Here is an 18,395-nt window from a genome sequence, read left to right on the forward strand (position 1 = left end):
AGTCAACATATGGTTTTCTTTATGTTAGGTACAACACACACACACACAAACACTAGGGCAGCATTTCTCAAACTGTGGCCCAGAATCCATGTGGTTGGATTGTGACCTGATTTCTTGTGGGTCCCACAGAGCTTCCAGTGAAAACATGAGTGATAGAAAGATCAGATAACTAATTGCCTCAAGCCCAAGGCTATTCAAAAATCAGATAACTGCTAACTGTCCTGCAAAGAGCTCAGCTTCTGCAGTTTGCAAGCTTGTGTGAATATAGAGAGATAAATGTTTGAGGGTCTTTTTCAGGTGTTTTTTTTTTTTACCCCCAAGTCCATTTGTGGGGTAAGTGAAACCATTAGGTGGTGGTGTGGCCTCTGGGGGGCAGGCAGAGGGCAAAATGAGAGCAGGGCAGGTATGGAACCAGGACAGGAGGGTGTGGGAATGGTGAAGCCCTGCTCCACCATATCTGAACTCCATGTCAGGCTGCAAAGCCCGACACAGAGTCTCTCAAGTCTGCTCTGGCAAAGCAGACTTGAGAAGCCCCACTGCGGGACTTGGGGCTTTCCCCAGGGGAAGGGAATGAAACTTTCTCCCAAGGGGACTCCCAAGAGCTTACAGGTAGTGGGGGCAGGTGAAGGCTGGGTCACATAACTAAGCCGCTCAAGCTTTGAGGCTATTCATTAGGGCTGCCTCATTAAGAAAAATGGATCAAGGGCTTTCTGAAACATCCAGAGGCCATACGCGTCCACCCACAGTCTCTGTGGGCTTCAGAATGGCCCGCATTTTGAGGGTTTCCTAAGGGAAACTGAAGTGACATTTTAATCCTTTTAAAGCATTATGAGGCCCAGGAAAGCCCTCAAAGGGGGGCTTAAAAGGCATTAAGACATCACTTCCAGTTTCTCTTAGGTAACTGGAAGTAGTGTTTTTTTCCCCCCTAAGGGCCATTCTGAAGCCCACAGTGGCCATGGGTTCAAGAATGGATCCCTTGTGCCCCAATTGTAGTCCAGACAGAGTGAGATTCAATTTAATGGTTCATTGTGCAACTCTTACAGGTATCTTCTCTTATCGAAGAACTTTTTTGAATGAACAATATTAACACAGCAGGCCTGCAATCCTGCACACACTTTCTTAGGAGTAAGTCTCATTGAATGCAGTGGGGCTTCCTTCTGAGTAAGCATGTACTGAATTGGTATTGGTGCACATCTCTTACTTAGTTTTTGCAGGTTGTCCATTATTTTTGTTGCTGTTGTAAGACTACTACATTTTCTCAGACTGCAATCTTAATAGCAGAATATGTGTGTGGAATATGGCCGATACTGGATCTATGAGCAACACAACCCCCTCCCCCATACACATGTATTTGGGGTTTTCTGCCTTGGATTGGCACTTTTCTGCTGTGCAACGCCACTACTGGAACTGAAATCTTGCACTATTTTTATCAATAACAAGGCAGAAACCAGTTTGTTTTTGCTCTTGCTAGAACGTTCTCAGCACTGACTTTGTAACACTTTCTTAGCAGGAGTGCATAATGTGGTCTAAGACCAACATATACAAGCTAATAATATGCTCTAAAAATAAACAAAACATAAGGGAAAAGGGCCCTCCCTTCAAATAGTGTCCTACTTGGCAAAGAAATCTGCTGCCGCCACCATCACCACCACCACTTTGTTTCAGATACCAAAATTTACCAAAAATAAAAATACTTAAATCTATTAAAAAGTTCATCCCAGGCATATAGACAACTTCCACAATTTTCTACTGCCATCTTGGAAAAGTCTTTCCTGAAATCAGACCCTCAACACAAGCTATGAAGCTTCAGGGATACGTTTTGCTGGCAGGGTAAGACCAAAAGTCACGTTCTTCCTCAAGGGAGCCTGTATTTTCCAACTGACCTCCAAAAGAAGATCCAGATAGTGCTTCTTTAGAGACAGGATATTCTCATTCAAAATCACAGTGGATCCTTGCAATCCACAAAGATCCGGCTAAGAGTCTGGATTGTCCCTTGAGCTGCACTGTCTTCTCAACCCAACTATGGCACCACCACCAAGACTGCCCACACCATATTATAACCTGCCTGATCCAACTTCCAGCTCAAAACTGGGAACAGGTGAAAACTGCCAGGCAGATGTGCCTTTAGAAAACCCATTTCTCCTTCAGAGACCGTCAGATGCCTTCTTCCACAATCAGTCTATCTGTTCTTCAACTTGCTCTGCCCTTCACAGTTTCTCTCTTTGAGCCGTGACGAAGAATTAAAGATGGACAACCCAATCCTAGGCTTCCCTGCACCCACTGGAGCAGCGGCACCAAAGCAGTTACCACTGTATCCAGCAGGTGCCCAGAAGCTGCCAGAAGTCTCCTCAGGGGGAAGGCCCAGGGAAAGCCCTAAAAGAACCACAATGGGGCTTCTCAAGTCTGCGCTTTCTATTTTGCCTGTTTGCAGCCCAACACAGAGTTCAGGATACAGTGGAGCAGAGCTTTAGGACACGTTTATGGCACCCAGCACTAGGGCTCAGGGTCAGCACTGGGAGCATTTAGGATTGTGCCCTAAAATAGACTGACATTTCGGAAACTGTGCTAGGCACTACAGAGTCACCATCCAAAAAAAGGCAGAAGGATTTGAATCACACATAGCAATGGAAAGTGCCTGAACATACATAATGAGGTAATAAGGGTTTCCCCGTTCTCCTTGAAAATGGCAGTATAAGATGTGTGTGTGGGGGGGGGGGAGGTGAGCAAGCATTATTTTTATGCAAGCCTAACTTATTTGCCTATTCTGACAAGCCCCGTAATTAACACCTCTTTTTAAAATGCCATGCTCTGATGCTTAATGTGAATTTTCAGGCTTTTAATGCACTTCAAACTAGCATGGAGAACACCCCTATGCCTTCAAGCGACTCCTGCCTCAGCCTCACAGTCTCTCTCTCTGAAGTCAACTCCCTCTATAAAACCTCCCTTACATCTTCAAGGCCTGGGGTAGCAGAGAGGGGGTGGCAGCAAGTCCCCCAGATCAATGGCCATTTGAAATTCAGCCATATGGTCGAAGCCCTACAGCTGCATGTGTTAATTATCACACGTGCCCCCTGTAAAGCAGTCTGTTAAACACAAAAAGAAAAACAGAGGAGAAAAAAGGCTGTTCCAGAGGATTAAGTAAATAGTCTAAATTTTTTTGCCTAATTCCTCCCAGACACACAAGCTGCCTTCCTTCTGACACCTGCATGTTTAGGAGCCATAATGCCCCCCTTTACATCTCCAGCCATGTGCAGTGAACCCAGGCAAAACTATTGCAAAGTGTACTTTCTCTTCTCGGCCCTCTTCTCCCTCCACCTCCCCCCCTTTCCTCCTTTAGAGAACTAATTTCTGGCTGACAACCAGACTGAGTTTAGGGGCTTACAATATGCCTTTTCATTTCCTCAGAGAAGAGAAAGGACACCTCGTCAACTACGTTTGTACCGCATGCGAGGGAAAAGGGAGATGAAAATAAGGAGAAGCAAAAAAATTTTTTAAAAGGAGCACACACAGTTGTTCTCTCTTTGGACAGAGGTTTTCAATCTATAAGGGGGGGAGAAGATAGAATCGGTTTCAGCTGGACTTGTATTTGGTTGTCACAGGTGTAAGGTCTGATCCAGCCAGTTGGATCATACTAATTAAAACAACAACAACAACAACACACACACACACTGAAGTGAAAAAACCGTCATCATCAGGTGTAGTAAGGCATGAAGAAGAGAATCTCAAACAGTATGGCAGGTATCATCATAAGTAATCTCACATCAGTGTCCTAACAACTGCTGGCCCAAGACTTCTCAACTCCTGAGGCAGCATGCCCAATTGCTTACCTGATGCTGCTCCACCCTCCAGTCTCTAATGTCCTAGGTGAGTATTCCCCTCCCCTCCACATTCCCTCTTCCCTTTATTCTCCCCCTTGTTTTTCCAATCCAGGGAGTAGAAGGAAAAGGAGGCTCGTAGGTGGACAGCGATAGATGCCACCACCCTCCCACCAATCTGCTACCTGAGGGGATCACTTCATAGCCTGATTGCAGAATGAAAGGTGTGAAGAAGAGATGGGGAGAGACAAAAAGGAACCCAAGTCAAGAGGGAGAGAGATGAACCAAAGGGAAAGCAGAGTGGTCCTAGAGGGGGGCGGGCGATGAAGTGCCTATTCCCTCCATTGCAGTTTAGGAAGTGCCTATTCCCTCCATTGCAGTTTAAGCAACTCTCTTTAAATGCTGCCCAGGGCAAAACGGGACAGAATTTCAAACTGGGTGGGATACCAGGACAACGTTGCTAAACCGGGACAATCTTGGTCAAGCCAGGACATGTGGTAATCCTATCTATAATGGACTACATCCAAGAAAAATATTAAAGCAAGATTGGTCTGAATGTCGAATTTTTACTTTCCTTCATCAGGTTAATAAAATGACACAAAAATCGAAGAGTGATATACAAATTATGAGCCTTCTCAATACTTTTATGTTTGCATCCATCTGACTTTCATACAAAGAGCTCCTGGAGCTTCAGAAGGCTGAATTTTTCACCTTGGGTCCCCCATCGGGGTGTGTTGCCCAGGGCAATGTACCTCCTTAGCTACACCACTGAGCAGTAGCATGCACCTGGCTCTTCCCAGTCTTAATTCAAGACTGGACCACACTGGCTCTCTTTTTAGGCACTTAACCTGCAGTTCCATCATTTTCAGGAAACTTTTTATAAAAATAAAATATTCATTCTCCATTGCTCCCAAGCCTCAGGTATGTGTACATCAAAAAAAAGTGTGATTTTTTTTTTAATTAATGTCATCATTCTTCCACTGGTTGTTTTTTTCTGAAATCAGAGATTCAGAGTGATTCCAGTTTTGCCCAGATGGGTTGTGCACAACCCTAACCAGAACTAGAGCACAAGGACAAAGAATCAAATGCCACTTTGAAATTAATATCCATTGAGTTACTAAAAACAGGTCAAAAAAAAGACACTATCAAATGTATAGGTACATGAATTTTCCGACTGCATGCCGAATCCTATCCAACTTTCCAGCACCGGTGCAACTACATTGCAGCCCTAATGTAAGGGAACAAATGTTCTCATACCTTGTGGAGACCTCCTCACCACAAGATGTGGTTCAAGCCTCATTCGCATGGCGGCACTGGCACTGGAAAATTGGATAGGACTGGGCACTGCTTCACTTTGAGATTGCTGGCTTTAACTAAAAAAAAAAAAAAAATGGGTGCTCTGTGGCAGTGAAAGAATTATTGCATCACATTTCAGTTTAACAAATAATTCCTTTTGTGAAAGGCTCTCCAGATGCAGTCAGAAGGATTATCCATGGGCTCTGGAACTTTTGGAATTTGCTAACCACCACAAAGGTGGACTCTTTATGGATTCTTACTTGCTAACAGTGGACAATTTAGCGCCCAAGGTAAGCACCTGTCCTCCCCTCTCCATCCTATTCCACTTTTTTTTTAAAGTCTTCCGAATATGCTGCACCAACTCTAAGACCAAGTTATTCAGAAAATTCAATTTAAAGGAATGTGAGCTAACGTTGCTATAGACTCACTGAAGCTGTTCACAGAAAACAGAAGCACAAACCACTGTGCACTTCCTAGCGAGAAATAAATGTATACTCTTTTCATTTCAAATATATTAGACTTAACATTTTGGGCAGAAAAAAAGTGAAAAACTAAAGAGTTAGTAAAAAGTTGGTAAATTTTGTGTCAATTAGAAAGAAAAAAAGTTAGAAAAACCAAAAGTTTTTGAAAAAGTTTTTCAATATCATCAGTTATCACAACATATTTAAAACTTTTTTTATCACAACTTATTTAGGCCACAACATCAGAACAAATGTTGAAAGATAATATTAAATACAAGGGGCTTTTAGCAAAAACGTATAAGTATTTTGTACAAGCAGATATGTCAGACATTAAAAAGTGGCAACCAGCCCAATCCTAAGTGGGTCTACTCAAAAGTAAGACCCATTATACACCCATTTAAGTTGGTCATAATGCAACCAGAACATATGATGTACACTGGAGATGTCTCCATACCCAAGGCACATCTCAACATATTTGCTAGAAGATGGATTTTTTCAGAAGGGATAAAAATGTACTTAATGAAAAGCACCATTACAAAATTTTGCTGATGCTCTCAGTATTCTTACGGGCAGCCCAATCCTAACCTGTGCTGGAACAAGGAGGTTGAGTGGCCGTGGGCTGTATCCAGCTCAGGTTAGGAGATGGCTGGAGGGTAACTCGGGGTGATTTTCCCCCTTACCTTGTGTTACACTACTGGGCTACTTGGATCTGTGCTGGTGAAATCACTAGCGCATATCTGAGCAACTCATGCAAAGCTGCCCAAGAGTGGGGTTAAGCATTTTTGCAGCTTGTCCCACACCCTTCCCAGACCCAATCTGCCTCCCCCAGGCAACCCTCCCTGCTCAAAAACACCCCCTTCCCACCCCATTACACCCTCCTGCCAACCTCTCCCACCCCCTGTACCAGCCTGCCCTGGCTGATGCAAACATACCCCATCCAGGGTTGGATCCAGCACCAGGTGGCTGGCATACATTCTTGTGCCAGCCTAGCCAGCTCTCAAGCAGCTGCGTATGTGCTTTACGGCATGTTCTCAACACTCCTAGGCCTGCACTTACCTATCTCATACCTAGGATTGCACTTTCAGTCCATTTAGATGACAAAGTTAATAGTTTCACAAAAGTTAATAACAGCAAAATAATGGAAGAATAATGTTCTTAGAATAGAAATGTGGTTTTAAAAGTTTTGGTTCACTATGCTGCTATAAAAGATAAACAGCATTAAATATATGCAAGGAAAGAAATATGCTTAAGAGGTTTAATGAAACTTGGAAACCATTTCCTGTCTACACTGTCAGTGCCCAGAGATGTGATTTCACAAGATTTATATCTATGCTATAACTGTACCTGGATATGATTAATGGCAGATGTAACATGGTTTTGACAAGTATTTTAGTTGGAAAAAGGAACAGTAATATGGAATAATAGGCATTAAAATATTATGTACTAAGTGTCTGAAGTCAAGTAAGCCATGGATTATTATATGCATTTCACAATCAATTGGAAAGAAAGATCAGCATACGCGAGATGAAAAGGAATTTTGAATATAGTTGCCCTTTACCTTATTTTTATGCAAGATGGTTTTTTTCCTCTCTTCATATATAGTTCAATAGGTATTATGGCTTTGTCTCTTTTGTATTCGTCTATCTTTTTACTTGTGTTTTATACTTAAATCAATTTTTGAAAATAGATAATGAAGCAACATATTAGTGCTAGAACACCTGCAAAGTATAATGGTTAGAACCTGGAGGTCAGATTACAACTAGGGAGAGCAGGTTCAAATTCTCACTCGGGCAATTTAAGGCTGCTGTTAACAATCTGCAGAACAAATACACAAGTAGCTATAGGAGGCAGCTTATTCAAAGATGGGAGGAATATCACTATCCTGAGTATCTAGGCCAGTCCCCAAACTGCAAAAGGCACCAAATTTTGTACACTATTATGGGAGCATGTAGGTGGAAAACCTTGGTACTTGTTGTACAAGCATCCTTTTGTGATTAAGTTATATGAATGTATGCCCTTTAATAACTTTGCAGTGAGAAACAACTTTCTGAAGGATACTGGGGATATTAAAAAAAACAGCTTGGCAATTTACTTTCAGTAAATGGCAAACAAATGGGAAAGTTCAACAAAAGGGCAGTGCCGAAAGGATGGAGACAGACATAAAAATATTGTCAAGCTTCAGTCGATTCACCATTCGGCACATGGCAAAACAGAGCAGAGCTGATCTGCTTTGCATCAACCACATATGAAAGGGATTAAAGGTCATAAATGGTTAATCCAAGGCTGCAGCTGAATGAGCAAGAGGTTCTATAAACCCCACTTGTTGTCCTCACGTCCATGGTGGTGGAAGCTGAATTACTGGGATGAATGCTGCCAACAAGGGTGTCCAACAATGTGTGCACATGTACGCGTATATAGACATACTGTTTCTGCATTCGTTTAAAAACAAATCAGGTTGCAAAATGGTAGGCAGAGGGTTCAGCTTGAAACGGACAGATTTCTTATTTTCACAAAGCAGGTACAAAGGAGGTGAACACATTAAAGTCTCAGTAATTGGCTTGGAAAAAGGAAGTGGGGTTAAATTAATTAAAGGGAGAAAATTAAGCCCTTGGTGACACAGCCTTGCAGTTTCCATACCTTCGCAAATCATTGCTTGTCCCTCTTTTCATCCTTTAAAGGAAGTCTTAGCTCTCAAACCTTCTAACCTTTTGATTCCACAGGAAGTGACGAGCAAATTGTGAAGGACATAGCAAGGGGTCAAGGAGCACCACCTCCTTTGTTCTACAGCTGTGTGTACTGAAACACATCTTGGAGAAAAGTATTCAGAAGTAAAGCCACCAGACTCTACCATATCTCTTCTGTACAATGGTTGGCAACCTTCAGTCTCGAAAGACTATGGTATAAGCCTATAGCACCCAGTATTCCCAGGCAGTCTCCCATCCAAGTACTAACCAGGCCTGACCCTGCTTAGCTTCCAAGATCAGACAAGATCAGGCATCTGCAATGGAAGTTGCTCATCAGCACTTTGTGGCACAGCTATGAAGGGAACTAGAGAGGAGGGATGACTGCAGCGACCCTTTAGTGCTCCAGGTTACCCCCTTCCTGCTGTACTTCACAAGATGCTGGCCCTGGACATGCCAACTGTCACAGCAGCAGCAGCGACAGCAATACAGTCCTGCACTGTTCCTGCAGCTTTCTCTCTAACCTTGAAGTTATTCACTCCTTATCCATCAGTGGTATGTTCTGGTGAGGGGGCAACAGCATGGGAAGTACAAATCTGGACCGCAGGTCTGAAAGCACTGGAACAAACAATGGGCCTGATCTCTGAAACAGAAGCAAGCTGTTCAAGTCTATCTCGGTTGCCCTTGCCTCAGCGCTGCTGGGACATTGAAACAGGAATGTTCTCCCTCTGTGCTCCTCCTCATGCAGGCTCCGTGGCAGAGGGAAGAGTGTTAAGGCAGCTGGAGAGGAGAACTAACCAAGCATGTCGCTCTGTCATCTTTGCTCCTGTCTTCTGGAAAATGGGCTTCCTTAGAAGCCCCTGGATCATTGTAGCAACTCTGGATGGGGAGAATATAGAAAGCAGCAAGGGTACAAACCGTTCTCTCAAGTTTTTTGTGCTGCCGCTGACTGCCAGCTACTAGGGGCTTCCAGGCCAGATAGGCCCCTTGGCCTGTGCCCCATGTAGCCAACCTGAGCCCCGAAATCTGTGGACCCACATAAGTACTTTGTTTTTGTTTAAATAACCAAGCAGGTCAGCAATTTCAGTGGACTCACAAGTGTAAAATCTCAGAAGATTGTTATCTACTACACCACACTTGGGATTAGGCAATCTATAATTAACATTACATTAAAAATTACTTTGCTGGATCAGAACTAAGGTCCATCTTGTCCAGAACTCCATTTCCATCAGTGGTCAGCCACATGCTCGCTGCAAATCTCATAAACAGGCAATAGCAAGCAGCAGCAACAGCATTATGCCCTATTTCCCACCAGTATCTACATTGCCTCTGCAGTTTCCCATTTAGTCACAATCGCTAGTAGGTATACTTTGTTAGTAATGACTATGAGAACACCTACTGACCCCCATTAAAACTCATCTTCAGTAGTTACAACTGGGCAACTGTATTCCAAATGCCTTTTATCATTCACCTCTCTTCAGGTCTGGAAAGGGAGAAATACTGCATTGCAAATTGTATGAATTTATTTAAATTCATTAGCCATAGGCTGTAACTTGCATATAGTTCACTATGGGACTGAACCTTATAAAAATTGCAGTATATAATTCTTCAAGATCACAATACTGAATTGTAGAAGAATTAAAAAAATAAACTCATATAATCATACTTATATACCTTTAAAATTAAAACATTTGTTTCTATACTGATCAATTCAAAATTTTCAGTTTTGTTGCCCTTATTTTGGCAGCTGCCACTGCAAAAACGGCTCCTGTTATGTATTATCTCTGTATCCTTGTATTCAGAAAATCTGGGACTTCAAGGAACTGTAGCATATGACATTTCCTATCGAATCAGATGCAGCTATCTTTTAAATCTGAGTATCTTTTAAATCTGAGAAGTTAAATAATAAAACAATGTGGGAGATCTTCTATAACCGTCCCAGCCCCTGAAGGACAAATACAGAAAATACGTTGGAAAACTAATTTTCCAATCATTCCCATCTAGAAGCCTACCTAGAATCATCTGAAATATTAGAGTAGCCAAGGTATCTCTCAAGGTATTTTTATACCAAGGTCCATAAGTTATACCTTATAACTACCTTATACCAGGAGAACAATCAGAAGGACCAAACTACTGCCAGATCTTGTTGCAAAAGCATTCACAACTGTTCTGTCAGTTGGTGCAGGAATTACTCACGGAAAATGCAAGCGATCTCACGGTTGTATATTTCAACAGTACTTTGGTTTGATCTTATTCCCCTGTTGAGTTCAAGGAAAACATTCAAAATGCTTACAGAGGTGATGATGTCACAGACCTCAGAAAGGAACAATATCAAGCTAATATACAGCAACTTTTAAAATCCCATACTTTTAACTGCTAGCAAATAGCTCACAAATGCCAATTCAGCATTGCTATGGGCAAGTTCTTACCATGCCAGCCTTCCATATTCTCTCCTTCTTCAAATGTACTGAGTGTCCTCCAGGTAAACAAATTGATTAGGACTATCCAGCATCTTCCGCTAAAGTTCTGGTCCTATATGCTTTTATCAGATGTAGTAATCTGCCCCAATAAATGTTATATATTTATATATGGAGGCCAGAATGTGAAACCAGATCAGAGTGAAACACCTGGATTGTTGTGGTTCTTGAAAGATAGAACCTTCTTTCAACTGTAAAAATCCCTACGGGGATTTAATCAGCCTGCCTATGTAAACCGCCTTGAATAAAGTCTTGAATAAAGACCAAGAAAGGCGGTATATAAATACCTGTATTATTATTATTATATACAGATAGATTACCCCTTACGCAGACATCCAAAATCTGGACATATTTGTCCAAGACTTATTTTACAGCCTTCTGTAGTGGGAGCACTTGACGGTTTTGCGCCTATTCCCATGTACAGTGTAGGTACAGGCTGTAAGTTGTACTCTCCGTTCTGCGGCGTGTACCTGAACTGACACTGTTGAAAAATGTCAGAGGCCAGCAGGCACCCATACAGGTAACAGTGAAAAGGGCAGAAGGAAGCATTTCTCTTTATATTTATGCAATTATTCCAAAATCCAGACAAATCTGAAATCCAGACACTTTCTTATCCCAAGCTCTCCAGATAAGGGATACTAAACCTGAAATACTCACAACTTGATCCTATGGAGTCCTTTAGAATAGAACTATGTACTGTTAGGAGATGTTTCAACATGGTTCAGAGGGTATGATCAGATAACCCTAGCGCTACCTCCAAAAAACCCAAAACATACTCATCTTCATTGAGGCACAGAACACCACTCACCTTTTCTTCCAGAATTACCCTGTCCTAATGGCTTGTCAGTCACTGAACCTTAAAGAGAAGAAAACAGATTGTTGTTCAAAACTACATGAGCGAAGTACAGTATGCGCATTTATCTTCTCAACAAGTTCAGCCCAATCTGTGGGTAAATGGCACAGTTGCTTCAAATGCCACATCTTGAGAAGATCATCCAGATACTACTTCCAGGTACCCTCACCTGGTCTCGCAATCTGTTGCTGCTGACAGCACATTGCTAACCATCCCAGGAGAGCTCTCATTTTCCTCCTTGTATACCAAGTAAGTACAGTACAGCACTGGCAAGTGCAGCAGCAACAGATGCATGGGTAGGAAACACCATTTCATTCTTCTCCCAGCCATTTTTGCCTCTCCTTGAAGACTATCCCATCTGCAGAGGGTTGAAATCTGAGGCAAATGAAACGTGAACTACAAGCATCTGCTTTCTGAATGCATCGCATTAGGAAATTGGGCAGCAAAAAAGAATTACAGCTCTCGAGCAGCAATGAAAATTGGTCAGCTTAATCGAGACCACTTGTGAACACACTTGGAATTCAAAACCATTTGGGAGTTGTATGAATGGGTCGTAGGTCTTTGAATTACAAGCCAAGGGGCAACTTCAGCGTCAAAACTATTGTTTCAGACATCAGTACCTGAACATACAGGAGTCTTGTTCTGTACAGAAGAACCACTGATGGGCTTGCCATCTGAAGTGACACACCAGCAATATCCAGTATAGGTATGGCATTGTACCTGTTGGGGAAAAAAAAGAAGCTTCATAGCACTGATTTCCCAGTATCTAGCCACATGTGAGTGCATCTAATAGCCAAGAATGAGTACAAAAGCTTGTAATGCTGGCAACACAGCACATTACAGAATTAAAGGAACCAATATGTTTATGGAAAAGAGAAAAATCATTGCTTTGTGTGTTTTAATATAACAGGGAGAGAATGCCCAAGATTGCCCATGGAAACTTCTGCTGTACACACAAGAACCACTTAACTTGTATTCCTGACCTCATAGTTTAACTAGACCAGGTCCTCAAACTGGGGGGTCGTGACCACCACCAGTTTGTGTAACACTTCTGCCGTCCCTTTAAGGGGTGGGGGGAAGGGGAGGGAGGCAGTGATGCAACCCCCAGGATCACGCCGCTGGGGGGGGGGTGCTTTGCACTTACTTTCAGAAGGCAGGGCTGCAGCAGGCTACAGGAGGTGTGGTCAGCCCTGCACAGTGCTCCCCGAGGCTTGGAACTTTCACTAAAATCGGGCGCAAAGCACTTCTGTTTGGCAGGAGGCGCTTTGCACCTGCTTTTAGCAAATGTTCCAAGCCTCAGGGAGCAATGTGCAGGGTTGCACAGGGCTCCCCACACCTTCTGTAGCCTCCTGCAGCCCTGCCTTCTGAAAGTGCAAACACCGCCCCTCGCCCCCCTTAGTGACGCGATCCTGGGGATCATGTCGCTGCCCTAGCCCCTCCCCCACAAGAACTTACTGAGGGAGTAAAGCTCCCTCAAAGTTTGAGAACCACTGAACCAGACAACATTATACATGAAAAAGACTCAGTGACAGAACTTAACGAATTAGCAAATTTATGAGGATGTTCCTGGTTAAATAAAAACTAAACAATTAAATACACAAAAATTAATATTAAAAATTAAATAAAATAGTTAAATAAAAACTAAAAATTAAAAGTTAAATAAAAATTAAAAATCAACAAGGGCTTTTAAGGACGTAACTAGCACCTTGAACTGGGTCCAGAAACAAACTGGACTAGATGGAAAAGTACAGCTGGGTAGCTCTTTGCAGGTGCAATGGTGGCAGATTTAACAAAAACAATTTTTGCTGCCTTCAGCACCAAAAAGTAAGCTCTAACATGAGGTCAAATCCATGTTTGGTCAGACTTATCGCAAGTCTTTTTCCACCATTATTTATGTCTGCCCAGTCATTTCATTGTCTGAAGCTCCTCAGAAACTAAAGGAGCCAGCTTGGCTCTTTAACACAGCAGAGGCCACTCAGAAGCTATCTGCCACCCCAGTAATTTCCTGAGCTTTGAATAAGATCAACAACATTGGCAGCGGGGAAACCATCCAGAGCCATCAGAAAATCATATTGGGGTCCATCAACATCTAGGGGTGGCCCACACAGTTCAGCTGCCCAGAAGTAAGGGGCCATCAACAGAGGCCAGCTAAACCCCAGCAGGAAGTGATACGTCCACAACAAGAGTGATCTTAATCTCCTCCACACCCAGATCATCATCCACTAGCCCAGCAGTAAGCACTAGGTCCAATATGTGGATGGTTCTGTGGCTTCATGAACAGACTTAAGCAATTCCCCATTAATGTGTTTTGAGAAGACCTTTGTTAACCATCCATTCAAACTGAAGTCTGAACAAAGATGCCACCAAATGAAAAAATATGAAGCTCTCTAAAACTAGCCAGATGACAACAACCTCATACATCCTTCTCTCTACTGGCACTCCATGAGTGGTGCTTGGTTTTACCAACAGCTATATAGCTGACATGGCCAGGTACCAATGGGACCTGGTAGATCCCGAAAGCTGGGTGGCACTCAGGGGGGATCTCTTGATCTTCCACATTCTTCAGGGTGGCTACAGCCACCCAAATCACTTACATTCTTCCTCTTCTTCACCTAGGCTAAACTAAGGTAGCTCACCTTGCAAAAAGGAAGTGAGGGCAAGGAGCTCCTCCCCCACACACATCAGCACTAGCTTAGGCAAGGAGGTGGTGGCAAATACAAGTGGGGCTTTGGTATCTGCAGGGGACCGGTTCTCTCACCCACCTACCCCCATGCACACATCTGCAGATACTGAAAATTGCAGATAATGAAATTCGCTGTTTGGAACCCTTTAAGCCTTTTTGAAATCTGCAGGGGCCATGTGCATTCACCATTCAGAACAGCTGTTACTGTCAAAATTTGCAACTTGCAGTTTCCCTCCAGAAACCAGAAGCTGCAGTTTTTTGCCGAGTCATTCTGAACAGCGGACGCACACAGCCTCTAAGAAAGCTCTCTGGAGGCGACCAGAGCACAACTCTGGTTGCTTCCAGAGAGCTCAGGTTTGGCCAAGTCTGGCTCAATGTAGTTCCGAGGGACCCACGTTGAGCCAGATCCACGGATCGCACCTGTACAATAGGGAATGCTGTGGGGAGATGCACAAGCACATGAGATGCACAAGCACCAAATCTGGGAGGGCACCATGATGCAGGTCTCTTGTTATCTGGCGTGCTCCCTGGGGCATTTGGTGGGCCACTGTGAGATACAGGAAGCTGGACTAGATGGGCCTATGGCCTGATCCAGTGGGGCTGTTCTTATGATCTTAAGCATTGTTGCTGCTGCAGCATCTCCAGCAGCAGCCTCTACCTCCTCTACAGCCATTGCTGCTGCCAGACCAGGTGAACAGTGGAGCACCACTGCAGAAGTGTCATTAGGGTTTGTGGCACCTGGTGTGAAATCTCATTGCGTCACCCCTATGATGGGCCCAGAAGCAGAGCTGGGGGGCAGTGTGGTAGGTATGGCATGCTCCACACTGCGACTTGTAAGTGGCTCCTTCGTCTCTGTGTCGCAGCCATTCAGGGCAGTGATGGCACATTGCCGAAGCTGCCCCAAATGCTAGAACGCCAAGGGGGAGGGGCCACTTACACAGCACATTGTGGAGCATGCAGTACTTACCACGCCATCACCCCTAGTTCCGCTTCTGGGTCTATCACGGGGGTGACACAATGAGCTCTCGCACTTGGGTGGAACTTCTCCCATACTAGACTATACAGAATTACAATATCATATGCACAGCCTAAATGCAGTGGTTTTACTAGAGTTGATGCCACCCCCCATTAACTTTATTTTTATAACAGTTCAGGTCACCCAACAAATAAGCAACCAATAAAAAAAACCACTGGCCAACTTGATGACACTCACACAACTAAATACGAGTTCTAGTATTAGGCCAGATACATGGAAATGAGAGTTGACTCATACTAACATCTTATTAGTTCCCAGCTGTGTCACAATAACACCTCATTGGCTCTCAGAATAATCAGTATCTTGGTCAGTTTTGTGTTATGAAAATACACTTTTTGTTACATAAGGCAGTTTTGTTTTCCTTTTATGGTTTTTTGGCTATAACTTGTGATAGAATATTGTGATAGATAACTTATGATAAATATTTCAACATGGCTTGTTTTGTTGCATTCCGCATTAAATTACGCATTGAATTACATATAACACGATGGCATTATTCAAAAATAACAAGATCTTCACAATTTTAGCAATAGTGATGTCACACACATGCCCCAAGCATATCACCCAGTGTGGCCCACAACCCCAACACCCTTAGCGACATCACTGCCACCGCTGAGGAGGAAGCAGGGTGTTGAGGTATGCCTTATATACCCAAGAATTTTTGAATGCAAGGGTGGGGGAGAAGGTTTGGGAACAACTTAAGGCTGGTTCCCAGAAAGCCAAAAGGTTTGGACTAGGCCTAATACCAAAACTTTGTTCAGTCATGAAAACATCAATTCTCTTTCAACTTACCTCAGAGCTCAAGCTATCCAACCTACCTATCCAAGAGTGGAAAACTGCAGCACATCTTAGCCTTTGCTTAGTCAGTTATCTTACTGAGATAGATCATTTCTCTCATGCACCCCAATTCTTCAGTGTCCTCTTATACTCAGAATTACCAAGCACAACTGCACCTCAGCATATTCCCTAAGGCAGTGGTTCTCAACCTTTCAAACCAGAAACCACTTTTTAGAATGAAAATCTGTCAGGACCCACCAGAAGTGATGTCATGACCAGAAGTGACATCATCAAGAAGGAAAATTTTTGATAATCCTATCCATACTTACCCAGGAGTAAGTCCCATTTACTATCGTTAAAAGCATATGCATAGTAGTTTGTTAAACATACAGATCTGTAACATCTCCCCAAAAGCAGTCACATACCATGGTAGCCTCAAGTCAAATACAATAAAAATAAAATATTGAAATGAATGGGGACACACTTGAAATTGGTTTGCAACCCACAGTTTCAGAAACACTGCTAAGGGCTTGACTTGAGCATTTCAAATACATTTGTTACAACAACTAGGGCAATTACAAAAAAACAAATCAAACCCAAGTGCCTTTTGAGCCACAGCCAAATTATTACCGTATTACAGATGGGAGACGGGCAGCCCAATCCTGAGCTGCCCGCAGTGCCCAGGTCCGGTGGCTCCTTGGCGGGCTCCCACCAGATCCTGCGCTACCCCAGGAGGCTCCTCGGGAGAAGGGGATGTTCGTCCCCTTACACCAAGTAAGGGAAGCAGCCCCGCAATGGGGCTACTCACTTTAGCGGCGACCTTTTGGTCGCCCCTGCCTGAGCACCTTGGATCCTGCGGAGCTTGGCTCCGCGGATCCGCCTTTCTCCGTCCCCCCGACACACCTCCCCCAAGCCCCTGGCCACACCTGCCCCCTCACAGGAACACCTCCCCTACGCCCCCGGCCACGCCCCCACCTCCTGTTCTGCACAGCCCGGTGGTCGAGGAGACCTCTGAGCCACAGAAGCCGGGCACCTGCCATGCACCAGCCCGGCTCTGGCTGGCGCAGGGCTAGCTCTGGTGGGATCCCGGCAGTGAGCCCCGCAAACGTGCCTTACAGCACGTTTGCAACTGTGGTCCGTGCTGCGGAGCCGTGCCACGGACCACAGGATCAGGTTCTGAGGCCGCAAACCTAACCAACTTTCCAGCACTGACATAAGGGCCAAGCAACTTCAAGGTCGGAAGGGAACAAACATTGCCCTACCTTGAAGAGGCCTCCATGACTGTCCCCCAACTACAGGATTCAGCACATGCCCCACTGGTCCAGCTATGCTAGTGGTGGAAAGCTGGTTAGGATTGCACCCTGAGGGCACAATCCTATCCAACTTTCCAGCACAGATAAAGCCATGCAAACAGGCTGTATCCTGCAGTAGAGGGGTAGTCATGGAGGCCTCCTCAAAGTAAGATAATGTTTGTTCCCTTACCTCGGGGATCTAATGCGGCTGCACTGGTGCTGGAAAGTTGGATAGGATTGGGCCCTGAAGGTGGCTTCTCTAAGGTCCAGTGCCTGAACCAAAACTGGAATCAGGGACACTCCTGCTCTTAACTCTTAACCACTGTGCTACACACGTTATCTAGGGACTACCTTGATTTTTCATATCATACAGCCCACCAAACAAAGCATTTTTATCCCATGGGAAGCAGTGTTGGTCTTTTCATTCAAATTTGATGAAAAGCAGCAACATCAAAGCCCTCAACAAACTGACAAAAATCAAAGATCTGCACAACAGAACCTACCCTGTCACCATTCCCCAAATTAATTAAAAATGCTATTACATCCCTCCCCCCCACATCAGACACATCAATTACAGTTTGTGAAATAGAACAAAAGCCAACACTTCAATCGCTGGGTCCTTAAATACAATCCTGCACCCATAAAAATCATTAGAATATGAAAACATTAAAACTGTAGCCACTGGTCGTCTCCTCTGGGAGAATGGAGCCTTTGTTAGGGTCTGCGCAATCCCTCACTGAAGATGCCAGAATGAGGTTTCAAAGGACTACATAAACATTTTAACAAGCTGGCTGGATCGTCCGTTATAACCTGACAGAGGCAAATCAAGGGGTGATTTGTTTCCACTTCATCTTCTAGAGAAGGGAAAACACAGAGTGTATATGTATGGAAAAACCAAGAGCTGGGCTGGATTTATCATTTGGCTCTGTAGTCCATCAGTAGGGGCTCATGTAGTAAGGCGATCTAGGCCTACTCATCTTCCCTACCGTCCAAATATGGTGGCTGTTGCCTTTTAGGGCAAAAA

The 18,395-nt window shown here is 44.0% G+C and overlaps 1 protein-coding gene across 1 annotated transcript in view; it reads right to left on the reverse strand.

Annotated features, from left to right (window-relative positions):
- The window catches only part of SMOC1 (SPARC related modular calcium binding 1), a 103,093-nt gene that overhangs the window by 49,017 nt on the left and 35,681 nt on the right, over positions 1-18,395 (reverse strand). Inside the window, exons 4-5 of the mRNA XM_066625480.1 lie at positions 12,204-12,303; positions 11,539-11,586 (exon numbers count right to left, since the gene is read on the reverse strand). Coding sequence (XP_066481577.1) covers positions 11,539-11,586; positions 12,204-12,303 — 148 coding nt within the window. The remainder of the gene's footprint in view (positions 1-11,538; positions 11,587-12,203; positions 12,304-18,395) is intronic.

This window comes from Tiliqua scincoides, chromosome 1, assembly GCF_035046505.1.
Source record: "Tiliqua scincoides isolate rTilSci1 chromosome 1, rTilSci1.hap2, whole genome shotgun sequence".
In the NCBI taxonomy this organism is placed as follows: Eukaryota; Metazoa; Chordata; class Lepidosauria; order Squamata; family Scincidae; genus Tiliqua; species Tiliqua scincoides.